At 33.4% G+C, this 23,827-nt stretch overlaps 1 protein-coding gene across 1 annotated transcript in view; it reads right to left on the reverse strand.

Moving 5' to 3' along the window:
- Window positions 1-23,827, reverse strand: part of LOC128982850 (tetratricopeptide repeat protein 21B-like) — a 300,450-nt gene that overhangs the window by 256,492 nt on the left and 20,131 nt on the right. The window contains exons 3-4 of the mRNA XM_054401889.1: window positions 15,286-15,769; window positions 12,610-12,864 (exon numbers count right to left, since the gene is read on the reverse strand). Of these exons, the coding sequence (XP_054257864.1) occupies window positions 12,610-12,864; window positions 15,286-15,516 (486 nt within the window). The 5' untranslated portion in view covers window positions 15,517-15,769. The remainder of the gene's footprint in view (window positions 1-12,609; window positions 12,865-15,285; window positions 15,770-23,827) is intronic.

Here is a 23,827-nt window from a genome sequence, read left to right on the forward strand (position 1 = left end):
GATCTCTGATTACGGTAATAAAATAACGCTTAACGCATAACTATGAAAAAGACATGCAGATTAACACCTTAAGTTATAGATAGTCACCTGCAATATGGACACCCTCTTTCAATTTTGTATCAAAAATCATCATAGAGCCGCGCCGACTTAAAATACGCGAGCTTGCCTAATACAAAAGTTTACTTTATTGAAATTATTTCATTCTTTTTTGAGCGTTTGAAGTCGGTTGTATTTTTTTACAAAAATAAATTATTGGTAAATGGTGCTGCTTTGTATATTTTATTGTCTCGTATATATAAATTCCAAACACTGTTAGGATTTCCAAATTAGAAAAATTATACTTTACACTTTCAGTCCAATTTAAAATTAGCATTAATCTAATAGCTTTATTTGTAACAGAAGCATTTGATAAGGTTTGATTTTGAGGTCCCTCTGTACACACTAATTCCGTATGATATAAATGAATGTACAAAAGCATAAAACGCTAGTTTTAGAGCCAAAAGATCACAGACATAGGACATCCTTCGAATAACATGCAAGCCTGATGAAATTTTGCCTACAACATGTTGGACATGAGAGTCCCAACTTAAATTGTTATCAATAACAATTCCAAAAAATTTTAAATCATTTACTTTATTAATTTTAGAATTAGTCTTCAAAACTGTCTCATTGTTTGTATTTTTATTTGTACCAAAAGAAATGTAACTACTTTTATTTTCATTTAAAAGTAAATTTTTGCTGTTAAAAAAGTTTTTAAGCTTGTCAATAGAGTGAGAATAAGAATTTTGTACAGCTTCGAGAGTTTTACCTGTCACTAAAAGGCTTGTATCATCTGCATATAGGCAAACTTTGCTATCTGTTCCTGAAATGAAACTAGGTAACCCCTTTATATTGCACAAAAATAGAAGCGGTCCTAGGATAGATCCTTGGAGTACTCCGTACCTACTTGATAGATTGTATTGTTGAATTATGAAATTGTATAACATTTTTTGTACTAAGCCCTTTTGTGACAGTATATATTGTTTCCTATCATTAAGATATGATTTAAACCATTCTATCTGGCGATTTTTTATTCCTAAGGATTGTAATGTTCTTATTAGTTCTTAATGATTTACACTATCAAAAGCGCGAGTAGGATCTAGAAAGATCCCCAAAGTTTAATTTTTTTTTATCTATAGGCTACTTTCAATTATTGATGTCACAAAATCTACACTAGCGGTTGTCGTTGACCTTCCAGCCCTAAACCTATACTGATCTTCATCAAATAATTTATTTTTCTCTAAAAAATGTACTAATTGAAGTACACAACTTTTTCAAAAAAAAAAAAAAAAATTATAGTAGGGAAACTGGACGATTGAGAGGATTGGTTTCTATAGACTTCTATATTCTTCTGTAGATCCTCACTTGCAGATGTCGCAACGTTTGTTATGGTCCAGTTTACTGACCATAACGGTTTACATTTGATGGTATATTTTGACAGTTGTAGTGTAGTTTTAGCAGTGTTGTTTTACTGTTTTGATTCAGTGTGACGTTTATTAGTCACTTAAAATGTCAGACATCCGTCAAGCCTCTCCTGATTTTCTCATAGACTTAATTGAACTGTACACGAGTTTCCCTTGCTTGGCAAGTAAAAAATAAAGACTATTCCGACAGGAACAGGAAATAACTTTTCCTCTTGAAACTTGTTGCAACAAAAATAACGTTAACAGACCACAACAGTAACTCATCTATCGTCAAATATACAGATAGCCTATTAACTACTTCACTACAAGAGACATCAAACGGTAGTGGTTTGAGCCAAAGTTGGAGGAAAAGACGGAACGTGTAAATGGACCGTCCAACCTACGACAAAACGTAACGATTAGTCGTTGCAGACAAGTCGTTATGTTTAATCGTAGCGTGTAAACCCGGCTTAAATCTGTCCTGGGCCTAGGTCTTACCATGAGACCTACGGTAATAGCTACTGAAATTCGCTTAGAAGGTCATTAGTTGTTTCTTTGGAAATCCTGGAGTAAAAAAATAACCCATCCATCTATGTGATGTCAAACACACAGACATCCCTTCAAAAACCACTTTTTGGGTTCAGGGGGACCCAAAACAGATGTTTCCAGCCAAAATTCAAACTCAAATATTTTGACAAAAAGAGTACTCCCCATCCGCTATGTATAGGGAGGGAAGGTAAAAAGCATAAAATTACATTTTAAACCCAAATCTATGTTTCCATCGGACCCTCAAAAAAAAAAAATTACTGTGCCACATATCTATTCTATATATAATTCAGTTTTAAAAATCTTTGTACAACTAAATCTAGAGTTCTACTGGACCGATTTTATTAATTAATGGGTCGTTGGAAAGCTTAATTCGTGTAGATTTGCAAATAATTATGAAAGTTTGATTTTGTTATGATTTATGGTGAACATTTCAAATACCCCCGCCGCAGCAAACCTGCAGACTTAGCGAATTTCCATCTGCCTGATTGGATTTAAACTAAAATGTCTCCTCAAAATATCACATTTATTCCCTATTTTAACAGAATTAGTTTAATGAGTACTTAGGTTTGCTGCAACAGGGAGGGTAAAAGTTTTTTTTAATGTAAAATATTAAAAGGTACTGTGGTTTAGTAAGAAATTAATGTATTTTCCAAATTTGATCAAAATATGTTCATAAACAAGCAAACTACAACAGTTGACTTATTCTCCATAAGAATAACATGGGAATTTTAAAATTACAATTTCTTTGAATTTTCTCCGTAACAATTAGGCGCATAATAACGCTTCAATACACTAAATTATTTGTTTTTTAAGCTCTACATAATGGTTTAAAAATAAATTGTGAAATTTTGTGTTTTTAGGGTCAAAAATGGGAAAAACCTTTTTTTACCCCATAAAACCCCCCATAAACCCCCGTTCCCATAGTCCGATCATGCTGGTTCGCGAACTCATTCAAGTTTATCCCGCCTTACACCTTCAAACCAAATTTTATCAAAATCGGACAAAAATTACTCAAGTTATCGTGCGGATGGACACATATATATATATATATATATATATATATATATATATAGATATATAAAAATTTGAACGAATAGTGTTTTTGGCCTCTGGGGACATCAAAATGAAAAAGTAAATCGGTCCCGGGCTTAGGTCTTACCATGAGACCTACGGTAATAGCTACTTCCCTATAGGGAAATTCGCTAAAAAACACGTTTTCCTTAAGAAATACATTGAAAACGGTGTTTTTCACACTTTTTATTTGGGTGAGACTTTTGGCTACCTTTTTTGAGTGTATCCAAGAAGTGTATGGTATCAATTTGTAGGAAATTTTATTCTCTTTCAGAATATCACCTTCCCCTTTAGTCGATTTCCTCACCATTTAAAAGTTATTTACAAAAAAGCTAAGCAACCTCCGAATTTATAGTAATGATGAAATATTGAGTTAGGGATATTTTTGTTAAACTTTGTACAACTAAATCTAGAGTTCTACTGGACCGATTTTGTTAATTAATGAGTCATTAGAAAGCCTTACTCATGTAGATTTGCAAATAATTATGAAAGTTTGATTTTATTAAATAATTGTGGCGAAAAAAATAAAAATAACAAAAATACATTAAAAACTGTTTTTTCAGGTTTCTATTTTCAAGTTTATATTTGTAGTCAGCTTTTAGCTGCCTTTATTAAGTATTTTCAAGAAATAAATAGAAGATATTTGTGGGAAATTTTATCTTCTTTCAGAATATTACGTACATTTTCTACGATTTACTCACCATTTAAAAGTTATTGTCAAATAAGCTAAGTGACCTCCAAATTTTTTGTTGTTAAAAATTCTGAATTAGGGATATTTTTGTTAAACTTTGTACAACTAAATCTAGACTTCTACCGGACCGATTTTGTTAATTAATGTATCGTTGGAAAGCATAACTTGTGTAGATTTGCAAATAATTATAAAAAGTTTGATTTTATTAAATATTTGTGGTGAAAAAAGAATAAAAATAAAAAAATACATTAAAAACTGTTTTTTTTTTAGTTTATATTTTCAAATTTCTATTTGTAGTAAACTTTAGGTTGCCGTTTTTTAATATTTTCAAAGAACGCCTGAGAGCAATTTGTAGCAAATTTTATTCTCTTTCAGAATATCACCTTCCACTTTGGTCGATTTCCTCACCGTTTAGGAGTTATTTCCAAAAAAAAGCTTAGCAACCTCCTAATTTATAGTGGTGAGAAATATTGAATTAGAGATATTTTCGTTTAACTTTGTACAACTAAATCAACAGTTCTACTGGACCGATTTTATTAATTAATAGGTCAATGGAAAGCTTAATCTGTGTAGATTTCCAAATAATTAGTAAAGTTAGATTTTTATTTATTTATAGTAGTAATACGATGATTATTGTTGATTCGTGATTCAGCAGTGTGCTTTAGGTAGGATTATTAAGATTGGAATCTTAATAATCCATAGCTCAAATGAAAGCTGGTATTTCACTAAAGGTGTTTAGACCAAAACATATAAGGTAATGTAATTACACCTGCTGGAATACATCTTTAATACAAGAAGAAAAAAAATCAAAAAAATCAAATTTATATTTTTTTGTTGAGTTATACATTCGATAAATTAATAATGATGCTTGACGACAAATATATGGTTGCATAGCTTTATTTTAAAACCAAATTTATGAAAATCAGGCTGGTAGAAGAGCCAAACGTAGTAAAAAAAACCAAATTTAACTCCCATAAGGATTGTTCAGGGACGCATTTTGTGCATAACTCGAAATATACGTCAATATGAATGCCGATGATTGATGGCAAATCTGTGGTGCGTCCATACCTTTAGTTTAAGGCCAAAATTATGAAAATCGGTCGGGTAGAAGACCTTTAACCCGACTCAGAAAAGAAAAACCAATAATTTTTATAGATGGTAATAATTGGTTTACCAGTATGCATAATCTAAACATACGAAACATGTGTTAATTAATAATTTAACGGCTTATTGTTATATTGTTATTTAATTGATTTTTCTTTGATTAAATGTTGTTGTTAACAATTTGCATTTGTGTTTAAGGTGAGTTCCTTATGTTAAGTATGTGTTTCTAATGTTATGTGCTTAATCTGTACCATTAATATTAGTGAGTAAAGTGGTGTATGGATTTCATAACCATTATTTTACTAGAGACCGTTGTATTTAACCACAACGGGCTCTGTTGCTAGTTAAAATAGATTTTCCTGAGATTCTTTACTAGGCCTAGGTCGCCTCTTTTAAATAGTCACTCATCCTTTCATCATATTTTGAAGCTAAACCTCTAAAAATGTTGGTGTAAACCATTCCACTACCCAATAACACCAAAAGTAATTAAATAGCTAGTTTTTACATGCTCTGCTTGACTAACTCCTTAGCAATATCGTTATTAGGGATGCACAGGTCTTGAATTTTCAAGAAATTTGCAAGATTAAAAATCTAATTTGTTTGAGTGAGATTAACTTTGCTCTGAGATTTTTAAAGGTAAGATTAAAAAAAATTTAAATTTAAATTTCTATTGTCTATTTATTTTTCATTCCTCCAACTCAATATATCATTATAATCATGAAGTAACACCGTACTAGCCTTCTACTAAGTACCATTCTTCCGTCTCTTATAGACTGTTTTTGTTGTGATACAGTTAGTTGTGGTGTGCATGTTACAGTTTTACACTAAAGATGTCTTATTTTCATTTAATTTTGTTCTTATTTAAGATTTCCATAACTATTTAAGTTCCTGTAAGCTTTTGTTATTTTGTAAACTCTTTTTGTGTCAAACTTTGTAATAAATAATTAGTTATTGCACTTCAGTTGTTGTTTTAATAGTACTTAATTATTATTTATTAGCCATTGTAAAACTGCCCAAACGAATAATTCCTGATTCTAATGCGATATATTATCTTGACTCAAATTATGATGAGAAAAAAGAATCTTGTCTTGCTCTCATCTCAAACTTAAAATCCAGTCACGTACATCCCTCGTTTTCATACATGTTGTCAAAAAAGTGAATAAATGCTGACTATTTATTGAAATGTGTTTAAAAATTTAGGATGAATTATTGTCACAAGGTAATTTGAGAGAAGTAGATCGATTCTGCATTTGAAAAACAACATTTTAATATGAAAATATGAAAGTTATTTAAAGTTACTGTGGGTTTAGGAAGTAAATTGATAAGTGATAACCTATTAAATTGATATGAGAACATGCACGAGTTGAAAAATAAGTAATTTATCAAGATTAAATACTAAAACAACAACAATATTAATTTCAAAATAAATTCAAGTCTGTCTGGAGTAGAAACAGAAATAGTTAGCGAGAGCCTCTGTCTGGGTGTGATTGGAATTTATTGCATCAAAACAACACAACTAACAATAGACTGCTTACTGGCGCAACACAGTTCCTTTATCTACAGCTAAGAAGAATAGAAATAGCGTTCATTTTTTTTTTATATTTATTCAATTGGGAACCGTACTGAAGTTATAGGATTTTGATAGCATTACATTAATTTGTCTAAATATTTTTCTAAAAGAGGGGGCCCCACCTGCAACTGTTAACAAGCAACTTTAACCGATAATTAGTCATCATTTGAATAACATCCAACCAACTGGTCAGGTTGTTTGTTATTAATCTTTTTGATACCATGAAAAGCAAGTTGATTGTCTTTTAAAGCTAAATCAGTTACTAATCCTGTTTTTACTTCTTATGTAGGACTAAACCGTAAGTTTAGAGTGAAATTGTAAAATTATTATTTTTGGTTTTTGATCAAACTTCTATATTTAGATCATCAATATATTTAATACGCTACATGAAATTTTTCTTCCCATAAAAGCTTCTTTGTTTTAAGACTTGCCCATACATATTTATGCATCAAAACAACCGTCTAGGTGTGCAGATTTGCCCAAATATTTTTTTTGTTTGCGAAGTTGGTAAGGCAGAGATGTGACGCAAAATTCTAGGGGTGGGGAATAAACTAATATTCACCAAAGTCAGGCTAGGCCTACCCCTAGAATCAGCCACACTCAAATTTCTTCCCCGGAGTGCTCAGAAGGAGCCGAGAAAAATCCAAGGGTCGATACGAAGTTGTCACAGCTTTGACTGATCAATTTATTAATTTTTAATCAAATATAAAAGGTTTAATTTACCTGTTGCGTCAATTGATCCTTTAAGTTAGTTAAATAACTACGGCCGTTTCGTACTGCTAAACGAGTACATCTTCAGGTCATGAACGTTAAAATACGGCCTTCTCATCCATGGGTGGAGTCGTCAGCACATTTAGGACACATAACACGAACACATACGAAACAATAAAATATTTACAATTAAAAAACTTGGCCAAGTAGTCCGAACACGAGAGTTGTGTAACCGGTAGCGTTAGATGATGAGTCATGACTGACCCGTGTCGGGAGTTGGGGCCCCCTCCCCTTCTCTTCCTTTATCTTTGTTCTGGTTTCTTTTGTTTTGGTTGATAATGTGGATGGCAGTGTTGTAAATTATATTTGATTTGAAGGACTGCTGTTCATTTAATATATGATCGGGTTGTTGTTTTGATGCTCTGTAGATCTCGAATTCTTCTATAGTATCCATTTGTTTGCCTTTATTGCATAGGTGCATGATTTCTAAATTAGTGTGTACGTCGGTGTAGTTATGGTTCGAATTAATGAGGTGATTGGCAAAAGCAGACTTAGAGTTTCTCCTTGGTAGATGTTCTTTGAACCTTGTAGTGAAAGAACGGGCAGTTTGTCCGATATAAAAACTCGGACAATCGTCGCATTTAATTTTATAAACACCCGTGTTGTTTACTTTATCCATCGTCTTCTTTTTTCTTTCCCCGAGGAGAAAAGAGAATTTGTTAGGTGTTTTATATGCGACTTGTACTTTATGTTTCGCCATTTCTTTCCTCAGTGTGTTGTTAAGTACAACTCCGTATTCTGCAGAGACATATTTCTTGGGGTCTTTTTCTTGGTTTTCTTTAACTTTATTTTTCTGTTTGTTAATAAGTTTGTCTATTAGTGAGCTCTGGTATCCGTTAGATAATGCTATGTATTTTAAAATGTGTAATTCGTTGTTATAGTTTTCTGGTGAGAGCGGGATTGAAAATAGTCTATGTACAAAGCTGTTATAACAGGGTTGCCACCAAAGTGAGATAAAAAAATTCATGCATAATTCAAGGTTTTCATTGGTAGTTTTGAAAAATTCATGGGGTATATGCTCGCACAATTTCACCATAAAAGAGTGTTGCCTAGTTCAGAATTGTACATTAATTTATCGACAATATGTAGTTTTGTGTACTACTATCAAATAAAACACATTTCATGCGTTTATTTTAGAGTTAAAAATAAGAAATTAATATAATTTATCCAGTCTAAAAAAGTAAAATCACAGATGAAAAAGGATATTAATAAAAATCTTGTGCGTGATAATAGGCTACGATGTAATTATTTAAAAAAATTGAAACATCTGATTTAACAACATCATAGGCCTAATGATAAATTCAAACGTTAGAAGAAATAATAAATTAAAAAATAAGTCGGATTGGTAGTTAGGTCTAGGCCTAACCTAAAAAACATTGCATCCAAACATAAAAGGTTTAACTAGGCTAGTTAATCCAGCAATGGCCTAGAACTTTACTGTCTAAACATCAAATTAAGATAATAGGCTACTATAAAAACAAATGTTAAGAACATGATCAAGAAACGGTTAACTTAGTAATGGGCCATATCTAGGCCTACTAAAACGCACATGCACTTTATTACTTTATACTGTAACACAGTAGGCTAGCCTACATTGTAATCCAAAGCTGAATCTAGGCTAAGTTAAGCCTGAACCAACTTTTATTTATTGAGAAGATTAAAGGTTGCCGACTGACTGATAAAAACACTCTAAAAAGGTAAGATTATGTAAATAAATATTTAGTTAAAGCTAAGAACGAAACAAAAGTTATGGAATGTATGTAAGTTTAGACATAGGCTAACTTACATTAAGTAATAAAAAAATAATTAATTGCATTACAGAAAAGGTTAAAATAAACTTAGTTAGGAGGATGTTTCTTCAGATTGGATCAGTTTATATATTATTATTTGCCTACACAGGTTTAAATCACAGTTAAAACAATTATTTAATTAAATTTACATCTCATTAGTTAGATTCGTATTGACTGAAAACACCTAGTTATATGCTTCAAAAAAACATTTACCACATTTAGGCTACCTTCCTCAGAACGAAATCACCATTTTTCAGCACAACATTGACTTCTTGCAACTTAGGCCTAAATAAATAAACTTAATCTCACGTTGTAACACATTTACTCAACACTGACAGTAGTTTGAAATGACGACATATTTGACCAAAACAAACACAGAAGACGATTAAGTTCCAGCCGGCGCAAGCCATTTTTACCTTTATGGCAAGGCAAGGTACTTCTTATTTTAACGTTGTAAAGTATCGGAAGTATAATATATCAGTAATAAAAAATATTTAATCTGAACACTTGTTCCACTGAGTGTTGGGTAATCAATTATAAGAAGCACAAAACTGAATCACGAGTGCAACAAGTGATCTTACTGTCCAGTCTGTCAACCACTACTTCAAACGTTTGACTCGTTTCTAAGTTTCAGATCAGTTTAAAACTTTTAGGTTATGGTTACTCTGTATTTCCTTCCACACGAACACTAGAGTAGAAAGTAGAGAATGAGAGCGACTAGCGAGCAGCGAGCATCAATTCCGATTGTCGATGTTTTCGAAACATCGATGTCTTTTCTATCGATGTTCGAAGTTATTTGTTTACATCGATTGTAGATTACCGAACCGATGATTTGGTTTGTTACATCGGTCTTTTAGACCAACAAAAGTAATGAAATATTGATGTTTTCCGTAACTGAATTGTATTGGTTTTAGGCACGATTACTAGAAAAAACGTGGTTTTAGGTTAATTGGCTGTGTTGGTTTATTTAGACCAGACGAGAAACTCGGAACAAACATCGATGTGATCGATGTTTTAGCTCCGAAAGCATCGATTTTATCGGTGGATCGGTACTCGGTAGAGATGGGCGTTATAACATAACAGGATGAATAACAGTGTTGCGGCCACGGCAACGTTATCGCGGCAACACGTTGCGGAGAACTCCCTGTTATTATAATAACGTATCTATCTAAATGTTGCAGGAAAGCCGCGCGACAACGAAAACGAAAACATGCATTGCCATTAGTGCCGTTGCCGCAACGCTACCAGAGCAACGATAACTTCTGAAACGAACTAGAATAACGCATCCTGTCTGGACAACGCGGCAACGCCCGACTCCCGACTACAACTGAAAACTGAACTGCAACTGATCAACCGACAATGATAACTGAACGTCGCAACACCGACCGACCGGCGGACAACGGTTTAAGCGGCAACGAGTTGGCAATCGTTTGAAATAACAGGTTGCCGCAACACGTTATTGGGCAGCTGCGTTATCGTTATAACCGTTGCCGGAAAACAACGATAATTCCCATCTCTAGACTACTCGGCTGACGTCGGTTACGATCGGATTTGACCTTGAATAAACTACGCAATCGTTTCTGTTCGTGGCATGGCAACAAAACTATCTCACACTCCCACTTTGACGTTTTATCTCGGTGTTCATTTCGAGAATGGTTTTAATACGGAGTATTTGATTCAGCACATTTAGGGGTTTTGGCTGAATTGTTAATAATGATTTTGAGAATTCATGGTCCAATGACGAAATTCACGCATAATTCACGCACTTTTTCATGGTCACCTAAATTCACGCATAATTCACGCTTTTCAAGGTTTTCATGGCTGGTGGCAACCCTGTATAAGCTGCTGTTTTATGGCTATGTGGATGATGCGATGTGAAATGAATTGTCTGGTCTGTTGTGGTAGGTTTCCTGTAAATTCTAAAATCCAGGCAATGGTCGGTTCGTGTAATTGTGACGTCCAAAAAATTTAAGGACATGTTTGTCTCAGTTTCAAGGGTGAATTTTAGTTTCGGGTGGATACTGTTCAGATAAGTTTTTAATAACGTGATTTGTCTTTCATTTCCATTGAATATAATGAATGTGTCATCCACATATCGACTATAATGAATTATTTTGTTTATGTGGCGGTTGAAGTCTGACCACAAGAATTTATTTTCAATGTGGTTTAAGAAAAGTTCTGAGAGAATGCTGGATAGGGGTGAACCCATGGTTAAACCTTCATGCTGTAGGTAGTATTTGTTTTCAAACATAAAATAGTTTTGTTGAAGGACGCATTTGGTTAGGTTAACTAATTCTTGTTTGGCTTCATTTGATAAAGAAGAATTTTTCTCCAAATTAGATTGCAATATGTCTATGGTCTCACTAATAGGCACGTTTGTGAATAAGTTCACTACATCAAAGGATGCTAATATATAAGAGCCTTTTAATTTTATTTTTGATATTTTGTTGACTAAGTCTACAGTGTTTTTTACACTATGGTCATTCTCTAAAACGGTTTCTTTTCTGATTATGTGTTCAAGTTTTTTAGCGATCTTGTAAGTGGGAGATGGTCTAAAATTCACTAATGGCCTAATTGGTGTGTTGGGTTTGTGAATCTTCGGCAATCCTCTGAGGATGGGCGCCTGGGGATTAGTTACTTTACTACATTTGATTTCGTCTTTAGATAGGAGATTGGTGCAGGTTGAAATTAGTTTGTTTATTTCCTTAGAATAGGTTGCAGTGGGATCTTGACTTAATAATTCTATGTTGTTAGTGTCGATAAATTCACATACTTTGTTGACGTACTCGGGTCTATTGAGGATCACTGTACAGTTGCCCTTATCTGCTTTGGCGATAACGGCGTTGTTCTGTTGTAGCTTGTCTCTAATGTTTGCCGCAACTCGTTTCAATGATTTATATTGGTTTAAATATGACATTCTGGGACGGGGATTTTTAATTGTGTTTCTTACTTTATTTGTGATGATTGCTCTTGTCACGTCTTGTGATTCATTACTATCTAAATATTTGACAGCTGTTTCGGCATTTAATAGTTCGGATATCAGACTATTTTTCTTATCATTGGGAAAGTTAAAGTTAACTTAAATAACCTTAAATAAGTTCATGACCTGAAGATGTACTCGTTTAGCAGTACGAAACGGCCGTAGTTATTTAACTAACTTAAAGGATCAATTGACGCAACAGGTAAATTAAACCTGTTATATTTGCATTACCTTGATCCAGAGGCTAACCCATCATTTTAATCAAAGGCTCAGAGCTCTAGAAGCGCTCAGGAAATCCTGCAGACGCTCAATAGGAGCTATATCATCCCCACCCTCGTTAAAGTGTTTTGGTCAATTTTGCCTTACGGTACTTTTAGATTGACTCTGTAGGACCGACGAGCATTCAATCTTAGCCAATGTGATTTAACAACTCGTATTAAACCTCAAAACAAATGGTTAAGGACGTTGGTAATTGATTTTTAACGACAATGTCCTTGATAAACCTAATGGGTGCTCCATTGTGAGCCGAAATTAGTTGTAACGCAACTATTTGGATCATCAACATTACAGGTATTTAAAACATTTTAAATGTACAGTATCTTGGTAATCTGGAGGCTACCCATTCGAAAAATTAAACTTACCAAGTTTAGAGCAGCCTTAAAAGCCCGTGCAGCTCCTCTCTTGTTGTCGGTGTAAAGCTCAAACCAGCCACTTAGTACAAGGGAGTCTGCAGAAGCTGAGTTGAGGCGCAACAAGCGGTCCACATAGTTGCGTACTTTATCAAGAGACCCAGCATGCAACAGCGCAGCCGCTGCATACTGCAAACTTCTCTCATTGGCCCCACTACCCTCCTCTACCTTCCACTCCAGGTGGGTTACAGCATCTTTGTCCACATCCTGCACAATACACCCAGTGATCATACACATCCAGCATAATACACCTAGTAATTAACCGTAGAAGCACCGGGCACAACCGCATTGCTGAGGTTTGCTACCCTGCGAGTCTGCCATTGTGGTTTGAAGGCTGTGCAGTTGGAGCCAGACAGCCGACCAAGAAGTGTCAGTAGATCGAGATTGATAGACTGTGCAGCTGTACGTTGGGAGACGTTGCCAAAGGAACATCCATGGTAACACCGGGAACTACTGCGATGTTGCGGTCTGATACCCAGAGTCTGCCCTCAGTGCTACAATTCACAATCATTACCTTGGAAGCCGAGATTTTTGTAAATAGTGTAAATAGAAAGAGTCAATAAACTAGAAATATTTATTTCACATTTCCATTACTGAGTTGTGTTCCGCCATAACCCAGGACAAAAGCCCTTAATGTTAAAGAAAAATAGGAGTGTGAAAGAGCTTTTTTCCCTCAAAGGGGAAAACTTCCTTACAAGCGTAATAAATTTCCTAACTCAATTTTGTATATTTGTGTGTAAGCATATGTATGTTGGTAACGCATTGGTGCCGTTATTTTTCCGCAACCACGGACAAGAGGACCATTGTTAATAAAATAGTGTCAACCGGTATAAAGTGTCCAATGGTTCTCCTAGGCAGTATTTAACTACCTACTTGTGAAAAGTAGCTTTCTATCTTACCTAAGAGGTATGTCTCAAGATCTATGAAGCTGCTAGATTATTTTTTTCCTCGGATATCAAATATAGAATAAAGATAATAGGCCGTAGAGTAGATGTCCAAGTAACATTCATATGTAATGGCCCTAATTCAATGAGTGAGGGTAAAGTGTGGAAATGGGTTAAAGGCTTATAGAGTGTAAAAATAGCCGCAAAATCCTTTTTCCTTTGTGGCCTTCTGTGAGAAGTCTAGGTACCCACCAAATACACAACCCCATCCGAAATGAACATTTTTGCTATGTACCGCAGCCATTTTTAAACTCCCTAGCCTATTTCTGCACTTTTCTACGCCAATATTGCATCATGGTCATAAACTTCATTCATCAAGCAATGACCTTACCTCGGACATGGCGGGAGAGTCGGTTAAACATAGTACAGTTGGTACACGACAACTACAGAGCTGCAATTTGTGTCATTTTGTTCATGCCATTTAAGTGGTGAGGTGCCTAACTGCGGGGTACAAGCAAACTACGGATCTATATTCGCAAAACCGCCCTCATATATACATATGAATTTGAAGGGATGGTGTTTTTGGCCTCTGCGGAACTCAAAAAAAAGCAAATCGGTCCCTATGGAAAATTCGTCAAAAAGAACAAAAAGTGTGGGATGTGTTAGTGTAAATTAATATTTAAAATACCACATAAATTGAAAAAATAAATGTAGCCGTTTAGCAAAAATTTAAGTTATAAAAATAAAATTGCCTCAAATATTAAATTTTGGATTGGACTAAGTTAACTTTTTTTAATAAAGGTTTTGCCTACCTTCAGGTACATACAAAGTTTCATAAAGATTGGTTTATAACAATTTAAAGATTTAAAGATGTTTATTAAAAAAAAAATACAAAATGTCTTCTTGATTTTCTTTTATCTTGACCCATAAAACCATTTCCCGGGGTTTGGATGTTCACTTACGGAACACCCTGTATCCTGCTTATTTTCATTTATTTATCTTAGCCTACTTTATTAAATTGCTACTGTTTCACTAATTACAATGTTGTCCTAACATGTCCTGACCATGTTTACCGAACTGAATTAAGTGGTACAGTAAATGTGTAGATTTTAACATTTAGCAAGGCAAACCTAAACCATGATAATGACTCCTCTTTAACCACAATTACCACCCATTACTTCAAGTGAAACACATCAATCCTGAAGTACAGACAGTAACAGAAAAGAATTCAATCATTCCATAGCGGTTGTCATACCGGTACTGTAAGAAATTTTAACAAATGTGCTTAGTAAAAAAAAAAAACGCTGCTTAGAGCTTGTGCGTTTCCTGGTGAAGCCTGGGGGGTAGGTGGTTATAGTGGCTCTAGACCGGTTTTGTATGGGCTTCAACCCTACCCCCAGGCATCACCAGGAAACGCACGAGCTCTACTACAACTAAACAAAATGTTAAATCCACCTACCAAATGAGAAATTTGAAAAAAGTTTTGGTGTTATAGTCTATTTAAAGTTTTTTGTGCTTTTTTGGGACACTCTGGGAAGTAAAGGTTAGCCTACAAAAAATGTGTTGCACAGTTTTTTTATTCACATACAGTACTGTGTAGCAAGTTTTGCAAGAATGCGGCTAAAGATTTTCTACTTATTTAAACAATATATTAGATTGGTACAAAATAAATGTATTGAATTTAAAATTATATAAACTAGGCCTATGTAAGTTAACTGTAGTTTTAAGACAAATTGATACTAACCTCACAAGACTGATGGGCAATCAGGCTTAGATGGGCAGAGGCTAAACCGAATTCAGAATGTGATAGAAGAGGTTCCAAAAAGTTGATCCCTTCTACAGTTTTATCCCACAAAACCAGGGCCAAACCACGGTAAAACCTCCACTTTGCATCTCCACCACTCTTCTGGGCCACTTCTATCACCTTAGTAAATAGTTTATCTCGACAATAATATTCAATCCAGTCACTCTCCATGTTAGCACTTAGTGTTCCAGTATGTAAAGAATATTATTAGTTATTAAAACAAATGCACAGAAACTAAACATAAACCGACACAATGAAAACAGTAGACCTATGTAATTCAATTCTAGAAGCAGGTTTACACATTCATTTTTTCGCGAACCACTACCAAATCTTTGTATTTAGGATTTTCTTCTATGTACTTCTGAAGAAACTCGCAGGTGAGGAGAACCTTCAAATTTCGAGCTGAACAGTATTCAAAGACTTCCTGCAAAAACAATAATTGTATGAGCGAAACTACAAACATGTTTATATAAATGACCTTGCATTATCAGCAAATACTCTAAATTTCATCTTAACATCAGAATCAGAACCAGAATCAATAATCTTTATTTGGTCTGTATGTGCGGAGTCAATACATACAAATAATTTTACAGAAATCTTAACACGTTCAGTGCATGTAGTCGCACGACGGGCGCTCCAACCGGCCTACATCAATTGATGTAGTTGCGCAATCCCCACTACAATAGTTCAGTATAAGCTCAGCCATTGCCGGGGAACGATAAAACCGTTGCTAGCCTGTAGCTTAGAATGTGAGCTTTATTTTGGTGTAGGTTGGTACTAAAATTTCGCGTAAAACCCGTCTCACAATGCTTTTGTCCCGGTTTCGGGGATTTTCTCTCTTTAAGCCATATTACAAGGCCACTGACTACTGATCCAGGCAGTGCTGCTACCTTTGGGTGTTTTAGGGAACTACGTCCAATCTCAGGATATAGGCTAGTCAAAATACGGTCCAACATCAAACTTAAAGCAATAGAAATTAAATATATGGGATTTTGTCAACAAAGGGGTCCACAACATCATACTAAAAATCGAGAAAAATTGAAGTGGCGGAAAGCCGCCATATTGGAAAAAAGCTTCCGCCATATTGGATTTATGTAAGCTTTTAGTAAAATGGATATAGTTTGACAACTAAGCGTCTTAAAAATCTGTGGTTTGTTTAAATAGTTTCCTCATTAAGTCTACTTCAAGATAACAACAACTTTTATATCATTTCAATATTTTTTTTTGTTTAAATGAGACAGCTTTAAATTTAAAAAATACCAAATTTCAAAGATTTGTTGGTACTTCAGTATTAAACGGAGGCCACATTTTGTCAGCGCGCTGCGGCGGTTATGTTAGGTTGGGTTATCATATAGAAAGTATCGTTCGATTCATAACGAAGCGAGGAAAGTCCTACACACATAATATTTACGATAACCCAACCTAACATAACCGCCGCAGTGCGCTGACAAAATGTGGCCTCCGTTTAATACTGAAGTACCGATTTGTTTAGTAAAACCTTTAAATTTTTGACTCAGGTGATATGAAAATACATATTTTGTGGCTATAAAAATAATCTGAATTAAATTTTGAACAATAATAACCATCACATCAGTTTGTATCTTGCTTTGAAGTTGGGATATATTATGGGATATATTTGTTATCAGTCTTCAACTTGGAACGCTAGCCGTGACGCGCGCTGCACCGCTACATCTAATCCGGGTTAAAATTCATTTTGAGGGGGAAAAGATTGCTTTAAGAAAATTTAGACCATTATTTTGAAATCATTTATACAGGATAATATACAAACAAAAATCCGAAAAAACCAAGCATGGGAACACTGAAAAAGTAGACGTTTTCAAACATAACAAAATTCAATTTTTCATAATAGACAACTACAGTAGTAGTCAGAGAAATATAGGATATGACCTTAAAATTTTTTCAATGAAACGTTTTATAGTTTTATTTTTAGTGTTGGGGTGGCGAGTGACATACTAAAAGTTGTTCAAAAATTATCCATGGGAAACCCCCTAAAACGACTATGAAAAATGGCAACTTTTCCTAAAATTTACAAATAAAAAAAACACATGCAATTTTATGAAAATTTTTTGAGAAATTGACTTGGTACACTGCTGATATTTATTCGGTATTTAGTACATAATTTCGATAGATAACCCTTTTTTGACCGCCATCTTGGATCGCCATATTGGATATAAATAAAATATTTTAAAATTAATGATAGTTTTGTGACACACCATTTTAAACTAGACTTTCACGATGATTTCAATTTTTGAATGCGTTTTTAAATATTATTTTTCGCTTTTAAGATAATTTAAAACGAAAACTTTACCCCATACATTTCTTATGAACGTTTCGTACCTTGAAATTGTTTAAAATGATATTTCTTACATCTCCAGTTATTATTACCACTTGCAGTCCGTTCTAGCCTTAAATTATTCAGTGATGTAAGGGCTGTCATTTGATTATTTTGGCTATTGATAACTAAAATATGAAAGTTTTGAGACGAGCTACTAACCCCAACACAATCTTTTGACTTTTTAGGAAATCAGTTTTTATTCAAAGATTTATATTTTGGGTTGCCAATACGTCACCAAGTTATTTATGGTCTGAATGTATTGATTAAATGTTTGGCTTAATTTTTATTGATCACTAAATAAAACCTGACAAATTTAAAATTATTTAAGTAAAGGTTAGCCTACAAAAAATGTGTTGCACAGTTTTTTTATTCACATACAGTACTGTGTAGCAAGTTTTGCAAGAATGCGGCTAAAGATTTTCTACTTATTTAAACAATATATTAGATTGAATCATGAACCTTCATTTCAAATTATTTTATTTTATTTTGAAAACTGTCTTTGGTTAAATACATATATCCTCAATCTTGAATAACTCCACAAACGCTTTATAGTCTTAAATAATTCGGCAAAGTATTGACTCTTATTTTAGCTATAAATTTCGCATTTATTTATTTAGAATTGAGGATAAACGTCTTTAACTGAAGACAATTCTCTAAATAAAAATTATTTAATCCATACCTATAAAAGAGGAAGTATGTATGTATGTATGTATGTATGTATGTGTCCTATAGACTCCGAACCGCTAGACAGATTGTAGTGAAACTTCCAGGTATTATTCAAGGATAGTGTGTGTGAAGTTTGGTGCAGATCCGTCGTAAGGGCTCCGCCCCAGAGGGTTTTAAGGGGTCGATTGTCAGACTTTTGGAACTACAATTCATACAATAAATATAATTTAAAAGCAGTTTGTTTACTTTCACCAACTGCTTTGTAGGCTTGAATAATCACAACATTCTGTTTTACTCATGATTTGAAATAGTGTCACACTGTTTTCACAGAATGCAGCACAGAAAACTATTTTACTTTTTGATAAGTCCATATATATTAAACCATTGACTAAAACCTAAACACAGCATACCAGTGCACTGAACAACGTTTGAATTCTCCAATGTTAAATATGTAAACATACAAAACCTTTATCAATAAACATTAAAAGGGATAGCAATGCCTAAATAACTTTATCCTTTGTTCTATACCCACACAATCTAACATAAATTATTAAATGCCTCCCAATTTGTCATTAACCCACCACATTACTGTCATTAAAAGAAGAGCTCAAATAATACTAATGCGAAACTTAAATCCACGGATGCTGTGCAACGGAACCAGACTGATGATTAAAAACATTACACCAAATATGGTTCAAACAACAATCATCAGTAGTAAGTTTAAACGAGAAATAGTCTTAATCCCTAGAATACCGATGATTTCATCGGAATTACCCTTTGAATTGAAGCGACTCCTTTCGTCTTTCTTTCGCAGTCACCATTATAAGACACAAAGGCAATCGCTGACTGTCGCCGGTTTAAGTTTAGAAAATGTATGCTTTACACACGGACAGCTGTATGTTGCGTGCTCACGAGGTAGTAGGTACGCCTAAAAAACTTAACAACCTATCTATAAACCAAATGAAAAAAAAAACAAAAAAAAATATAGTTTGTCCACTGGCAATTAAAAGAATACAATTCTATTTTTGTTTTTGGTATACGTTTTTATTATTCATCGTAAAGAAGAAAAAAATCAAATTTCAAATAATAGTTATTAGCGCAGCAACGCACGCTGAATAAATGCTAGTTTTAAATAAAAGTCCATGTCTCATTTTAAATTTGTCAGATTTTATTTAGTAATTAATAAAATTAAAGCCAATCATTTACTGGATAATTTAAGACCAGAAAGAACTTGGTGACGTTTTATATGAAGATAATATGTGAAGATTTATATCTCGTGTTGTTAATACAACCCCAGATATAAATATTATAATAACGTCTTATTTCTAAAAAGGTCTATTTCATATTGTGTTGTGGTTTTTAGCTCGTCTCAAAATTTTCTGATTTTAATGATCAATAGCCCAAATAATTAAATGACAGCCCTTACATTACTGAATAGTTTAAGGCTAGAATAGACTGCAAGCATTAATAATACCTGGAGATGTAAGAAATATCATAAAAAAAATTCAAAGTACGAAACGCTCATAAGAAATGTAAGAGGTCGTTTGAAAACTAAAAAGGATACTAAAAAAGTATTCTAGAATTGAAATCATCGTAAAAATCTAGTTTAAATTTATGTGTCACAAAACTATCATTACATTTAAAATATTTTATTTATATCCAATATGTCATTCCAAGATGGCGGTCAAAAAAGGATTATCTATCGAAATTAGGAACTATAAAATGAATAAGTTTCAGCAGTGGTACCAAGTCAATTTCTCGAAAAATGTTCATACAAATGCACAAGGTTTTTTTTAATTTGTCAATTTTGAGAAAAGCTGCCTTTTTTAATAGTCGTTTTAGGGGTTTTCGGGCGGACTCTTTTTTTTAATAACTTTTAGTATGTCAATCCCAACAAACACAACACTAAAAATAAAACTTTAAAACGTTACATTGAAAAAAATTGTAAGGTAATTTCTTATATTTCTCTGACTACTACTGTAATTGTCTATTATGAAAAATTGAATTTTGTTATGTTTGAAAACGTCTACTTTTTCAGTGTTCCCATGCTCGGATTTTGTCGGATTTTTGTTAGTATATTATCCTGTATAAATGATTTCAAAATATGGCTTAAATTTTCCTAAAGTAATTTTTCTTACCTCAAAGTGTATTTCACCCGGATTAGATGTAGCGGTGCAGCGCGCGTCATGGCTAGTGTTCCAAGTTGAAGACTAATAACAAATATATCCCATAATATATCCCATCTTCAAAGTAAGATACAAACTGGTATGATAATTATTATTGTTCGAAATTTAATGCAGATTTTTTTAATAGCCACAAAATATGTATGTTTATATCACCCGAGTTTGTATTTGCAAAAAAATGAAGGTTTTACTAAAAAAAATCTTTGAAATTTGGTATTTTTTTAATCTAAAGCTGTCTCATTTAAACAAAAAAATAATTAAATAATATACAAGTTATTGTTATCTTGAACTAGACTTAATGAGGAAGCTGTTAAAACAATCCGGAGATTTTTAAGACGCTTAGTTGTCAAACTATATCCATTTTACTAAAAGCTTACATAAATCCAATATGGCAGAAGCTTTTAGCGAATTTCCCATATAGGGAATAAGCTATTACCGTAGTACTCATGGTAAGACCTGGACGCGGGACAAATTTTTTTTTTCGTTTTGATGTCCCTAGAGGCCAAAAACACCATCCGTTCAAATTCATATATATATATATTTATATATACTGTATATATATATATATGTGTCCGTCAGCACGATAACTCGAGCAAAAATGATCCGATTTTGATGAAATTTGGTACAAACGTGTAAACGTACGTTTATTCTAACGAGTTCGCGATCCAGCATGATCGGACCATGGGAACGGGGGTTTTATGGGGTAAAAATAGGTTTTTCCCATTTTTGACCCAAAAAACATAAAATTTAGCAATTTCTTTCCAAACCATTTTGTAGAGCTTAAAAAAAACAAATAATTTAGTATATTGAAGCGTTATTATGCGCCTAATGGTTACGGAGAAAATTCCAAAAAATTGTAAATTTAAAATTCCCATGTTAAATTCTTATGGAGAATAAGTAAACTGTTGTAGTTTGCTTGTTTGTGAACATATTTTGATCAAATTTGGAAAATGTTTTTATTTCTTACTAACTATTCACATTTTACAAAAAAAAAAAAACAGTTTTACCCTCCCTGATGCAGCAAACCTAAGTACTTGTTAAACTAATTCTATTTAAATCAAGAATAAATGTTATATTTTTAAGTAGACATTTCAGTGTAAATCCAATCAGTCAAATGGAAATTCGCTTAGTCTGCAGGTTTGCTGCGGCGGGGGTATTTTCCAATATGACGGCTTTCCGCCACATCGTTTTTCTCGATTTTTAGTATGATGTTCTGGACCCCTTTGTTGACAAAATCCCATATATTTCATTTCTATTGCTTTAAGTTTGATGTTAGGCTTATTTTGACTCTAGATTGACTAGCCTAATAACGTAGTGCAATCACTGCTGCTCTTTTGTTATTCGTCAGATTGAAATATCTGAATGCCAATTGCGTTCGCTGTTACGGTGCCGCGCCAGGGCCTCGCCACCATTGGCGAGTGCCTGTTGGAATGCCTGCCGCACTGAACGTGTTAACATATTTATAATTAATAATATTGGTTTTATACAAAAAAATCAAAACTTTCATTTTCAATAAAAACCAATTTAGATTGTTATACTAATTTAAGCAAGGTGTTTACTGAAACATGACAAAATAAGCTCAAAAGACACTTAGGAATAACAATTAAAAACAGTAAGCATATACAAAATTCAAATATGGAAATACAAAATACAATTTAAAACTGAGATTGATGTCAGATTTAAAAGCACTCTATCGTCTGGTGATTGAAATAAAGAACTAGTCTATGTAATAGCTAGTTTTTGTTAAGAGATAAGCTTTTACTTTATCTCTAAAACATTTTTTATCCGTTTGAGTTTTGAAATTCAATGGCAATTTATTTAAAAATGTTGTCCTCATGTGCGTAGCTTTTTTTCAAAAAAGCTAAGTTTATGTTGGGGAATGTTTAATGTATTTCTATTTCTAGTATAGTTGGAATGTATATCTCTACAAAAGATGTGATTGTGGAGCTGACTTTTTGTGCAAATTATGCACTACAAAATATATTGGTCATACACCGTTAGTATGTTTAAATTGCAAACCTGATGCACAAACTGTGTTGTTATTCATATGTGTTTGAAAACATATGGTGTTAGAATATTATTTGTTTAGTTTTTGTTGGTAAACATTCTGAATCTGGTTTATTGTAAAAAGCTACCTAATAAAGTATTTGTCTTATTAAAACTATATTTTAATCTAACTTGCGATAACACTACACAAACTGATAAACATTTGCCCTACAATTAGTATTTTTTATTTAGATGATTAAGGAGGAGCATCTCTATATTGACCACTAAACTGACCTTTCTACTGTATCGTGCTGGACAGTCTATGGTGAAAAAAGGTTGGGTCCATGTCAGTCATCAATAATGCCACCTAAGTTCACACTAAGGGGACTAACTTAGTGAACCCAATAGCAACAGTAGGCTACTTTGGTATTACAAATGCAATTAAAACAATGCAATATTGTGATTTCTCTTAATTTCTTTTGATTTCATACTAAAGTAAACTTTTCCACATGTTATTAGAGATTACATATTAGATTGTTGTGAAACATTGACCGATTTGAGTGAAATTAGGTATCAACTTAACAGGGTTTTTAGATAAACCACAGTATGGTGTTGTTTTATTTGTGTTTGTAAGATTAAAGAAAATGTAACTTCAATTATTTAGTCCCTTTCAGTGTGAGCTCAGTCGAGATTTGTAAAATGAATGACCAGCTGCTGCACCGATATACATTACCCTGCCTTAGAACACGGAGCCAACTCTTGGTTCACCATAGGCTGTCCAGCATTATATAAAGTGTTATAGAAAGGTCAGTTTTGTGGACAGTATAGAAAATCTGTGATAATTCCACATTGGCACGTCTATTTTATAAACTGAGATATAAGTTTAAACTGATTATATCCATAAGCTGTAAATTGCTTATGGTCAAATTAAAGTTGGAATGAGAATATTAATAGGCCCTAAGCTTACACAAACAAAATAATGTTATTAATTGTACTCAGTTGGAAATTTTTGAGTATCAATCAGGACAGAGTAGATTAACAAATAGAATGGGATTGGATTATGATAGGGATTTTAGAGCATTGTGATACCAGTGATAATATTCAGTTTGTCTTTGGACCTTAATTTATTATTCAAACCAAATAGTTTTGACTAGGCTTAGTTCATCATAAAAAAACAATCTTTGCATAGTCAATGTAAAATTTCTTAAAATCTATATATTAATAGGCAAGCATCTAAAACCTTTTTTCTCAGCTTGTGTGCATCGCAGGGAAAATCTACGCATACTGTTGG

The sequence above is a fragment of the Macrosteles quadrilineatus genome, unplaced genomic scaffold (assembly GCF_028750875.1).
Source record: "Macrosteles quadrilineatus isolate MER2022 unplaced genomic scaffold, UCM_ALF_1.0 Scaffold_1__1_contigs__length_201487025, whole genome shotgun sequence".
NCBI lineage: Eukaryota > Metazoa > Arthropoda > Insecta > Hemiptera > Cicadellidae > Macrosteles > Macrosteles quadrilineatus.